The 3,384-nt window shown below is 46.6% G+C and overlaps 1 protein-coding gene across 3 annotated transcripts in view; it reads left to right on the top strand.

Annotated features, from left to right (window-relative positions):
• Positions 1-3,384, top strand: part of pvrl2l (PVR cell adhesion molecule related 2 like) — a 123,527-nt gene that overhangs the window by 36,255 nt on the left and 83,888 nt on the right. For 2 of the 3 annotated variants that reach the window (XM_008330978.3, XM_017041103.2), the window contains exon 2: positions 1,711-1,823. In XM_008330978.3, the coding sequence (XP_008329200.1) occupies positions 1,711-1,823 (113 nt within the window). Of the gene's footprint in view, positions 1-1,710; positions 1,824-2,169; positions 2,490-3,384 lie in introns of those variants that run through there. The other variant, XM_017041106.2, reaches the window with a different exon arrangement.

The raw sequence follows: 3,384 nt of genomic DNA, 5'->3' as shown, positions 1-3,384 counted from the left end.
TGGTTTGTGTGCAATCATCTCCCCCCCCTCCCCCCCCCGTCTCCCCCCCGTCGCCCCCGTCTCCCCCTCCTCTCGTTGATCAGTGTCCTGTTACTGGGAAACCAAATGTAACCTGCCTCTAATTACCACCTGTCAGACGTCGATTAGCAGCTTCAGGTTCTGGGCGTTGAACCGTGAAACGACTGCACCGTGAACGTACGCTGAGGCTCAGACTGACACGATGAGGTCACGTGATGATGTCACGTGATGAGGTCACGTGATGATGTCACGTGCTGATGTCATCTGTACAATAAAAGACTAACTGTAGATTCCTGGACACAAAGATCACTGGTTCAAAGACAGATATTTTCAGGTAATTCAGGGACATTTTGCCTCCCTCTGACTCCCCCCTCCCCCCTCCCTCTGTTTGACATCTGAAGGCCTGCTCCTCCGACCCTCGGCGTCTCCTCTAATGTGCTCCTTTGGCTGGTGTTAGTGTTTGACAGCTGCTGGCAGTCACTGAGATAAAAGTGGACATGAAGTCAATTATCTGTGTTAGAACGTGAAGGAGAAGAAGAAGAAACAGCTGGGACTCAGTCAGGATGTGACTGGGATGGTGATGCACACGGCGCCCCCTGTCTGTCGGCCTGTTGGTCTGTCAGCCTGTTGGTCTGTCGTATTTATTTCTGGATTCTTGTTTTTTTAATCTCTCTCCTGTTTCCAGGACCAACAGACTGACAGACCAACAGACTGACAGACCGACAGACCGACAGACCGACAGACTGACAGACCGACAGACCGACAGACTGACAGACCGACAGACCGACAGACTGACAGACCAACAGACTGACAGACCAACAGACTGACAGACTGACAGACCAACAGACTGACAGACCGACAGACTGACAGACTGACAGACTGACAGACCAACAGACCAACAGAACAACAGACTGACAGACCAACAGACCGACAGACTGACAGACTGACAGACCAACAGACCAACAGAACAACAGACTGACAGACCAACAGACCGACAGACTGACAGACTGACAGACCAACAGACTGACAGACCGACAGACTGACAGACCAACAGACAGCTGAGAAACGTTCCAGTTTAGACGTGTTTAAATGCTGCTCTGATTTTTTTGACATTTCACGCTTTAAGGTTGAAAAAAAAGTACATTTCATGGACATATACATATATATATGTAGAGAGAGAGAGAGAGGGAGAGAGAGGGAGAGAGAGGGAGAGAGAGGGAGAGAGAGGGAGAGAGAGGGAGAGAGAGCACCAGGGTTAAATAAATCCTGTGAACAGTAAATAAAGTCCAGGCCTGACTCTGTTGAAAGTCCTCGTCTCCGTGGAGACGTCAGTTCCTGATGAAGAACTGAGGAACAAACACACACACACACACACACACACACACACACACACACACACACACACAGCTGAGGGAGGCTGAGTGAACAGCTCTTAATCAACACCTCCTCTTCACCAACACGGCCCCTCAGGCTGCACACACATCTTCAGAGCTTTGTTTTCACTCCACTGGTGTCTCCCTCCATCGTGCCTCCCCCGTCTCTCACCTGCAGAGTAACGTTTGGAGTTCCCCCGTCCAGTCTCTTCATCAACCACGACTCGGCTTCTCTATACTCTGTCGTTAAACGTCGTTTTTTGGTTTTTTTTTTTTACGGATGTTTGTGTAAACATTTCTCTTTCTCTCTGGTCTGAAGGTGTCGTGGCCCAGAAGGTCCGGGTGGAGGAAGAGCTGGAGGCTTACCCCAACGAATCGGTGGACCTGCGCTGTCAGTTCATCGACGGAGGAGGACGAACCAAACTCACCCAGGTCAGCAGGTCACATCGTTTATTCTGGTCTGGAAACTAAAGTTAGAAATCTGCTTCGAGTTGAATTTGTTGAACTCAATGAACAGGAGAATTTTTTATTTAAAATATATATTTTTTAATTTAGTAATATTGATTTATTTGACTTTAAATTAAAAACACGCCGCACATTTATTTTGGGGCTTTTATTTGCTCTTTTATTTTGAAACTTTCCTCCTGTTTTCCGTTGCTCCTACGTGACTTCCGGTTTCTCTCCAATCAACGCCACCTGCGCGCGAACTCCTCGGTTTGTTTCTCTCCGGGATTGTTTTAGTTTCTTCTCCTCTGTGAGTATTTTTTTTCTTCTCTCTCTGTTCTTTTACCGTCGAGGTGATTTAGTTGAAGCTACTTTTGAACCGAACCTTCAGTTAGCTCATACGTCATCACCTACGTATCGCTAAAGTCTAGAATGTTCTCGGATCTCGTTAGCGGCCACGGTGGAGTCGTTCGACCGGAGGTAGCCAGCTGCCTAATGGTGCATTCAGGAACACTGGGGATTCGTAATTTTCAGACCTCGAACTGAGAAAAGTAAAATGGAATAATGAGACCAAGAAATGGAAGGAGTTTTCTGAAATTTTTTTTTTGTTTAACCACGGATGTGGGAGAAATGGCTCCACAGCGCCCCCTTAAGGTAGTCGTAATGATCACAGCCCTTGGTCGGGTGGAGAAACTGATGGAGGTTCTCCGTCAGTTTGTTTCTGATTCTGTTTGAATTAAGTTGTAGTACAAAAAAAAAACAGCGAATTCCAAAAAACAAATGCTATTGTGTTAATTTAGCTGTTAGCATCCGTCAGATTAATGGAGCGCAAAGTGTTAATAGACAGTGAAATTAGAGTACAAGTCAGATGTTTTTCTACATTTTCTACATTGTTTTTGTCACCAGTGTTGGTCACGGAGCTCGTTGGGTTTTGACTTAATGTAAAACAACAGAAAAACGGCAACAACTGCAGAGGAGCAGTGCATAAAAGTATCGTTATGAAGCCCAGAGGATCGGTCACCGTGGCACAACACCAGGGGGCGCTTCAGGAGGGTCCACTCTCCCGTTCACACCTATGATTAAAAAGATGTAAATTATCTATATATTAATCAAGTAAAAATATTTTAGTTTTAGAGCGTGTTTGTGGTCACACGGGGGGGGCGGTCACTTCCTGGACAGTTGACCAGGGTCAAATATGTTAATTCACGCTCCCATTCACACCTGTGATCAGTGTGAACAGTCAGCCCAGTACAGTTACTCTGTAGGGCAGCGGTACTAACCACTCTGCCACCGTGTGGCCTTGTAAAAAAATAAATATAAAGATTTTTCTAATGTGAAAATAAAAGTGCTCTCAGACTGAGACGTTGTCCTTCCACAGCGCTGGTGTAGCTCAGACTGAAGACTGTCTTCGTCCTCCGTCCAACCTGTTTCTTAGTCATAAACGTTGGACAGAAACCCGTTAATGAAGCCTGTCTCCTGTCCCCGGTCTCCGTGGGTTCTGTCAGACGCCGTCGCTCTGAAAGCTGCAGATGGATGAAAAATCCATCTG

Source organism: Cynoglossus semilaevis, chromosome 18 (genome assembly GCF_000523025.1).
Source record: "Cynoglossus semilaevis isolate Cse_v1.0 chromosome 18, Cse_v1.0, whole genome shotgun sequence".
Lineage (NCBI taxonomy): Eukaryota > Metazoa > Chordata > Actinopteri > Pleuronectiformes > Cynoglossidae > Cynoglossus > Cynoglossus semilaevis.
Note: the sequence above shows the minus strand (reverse complement) of the source record. Positions and strands in the feature narration are given on the sequence as shown.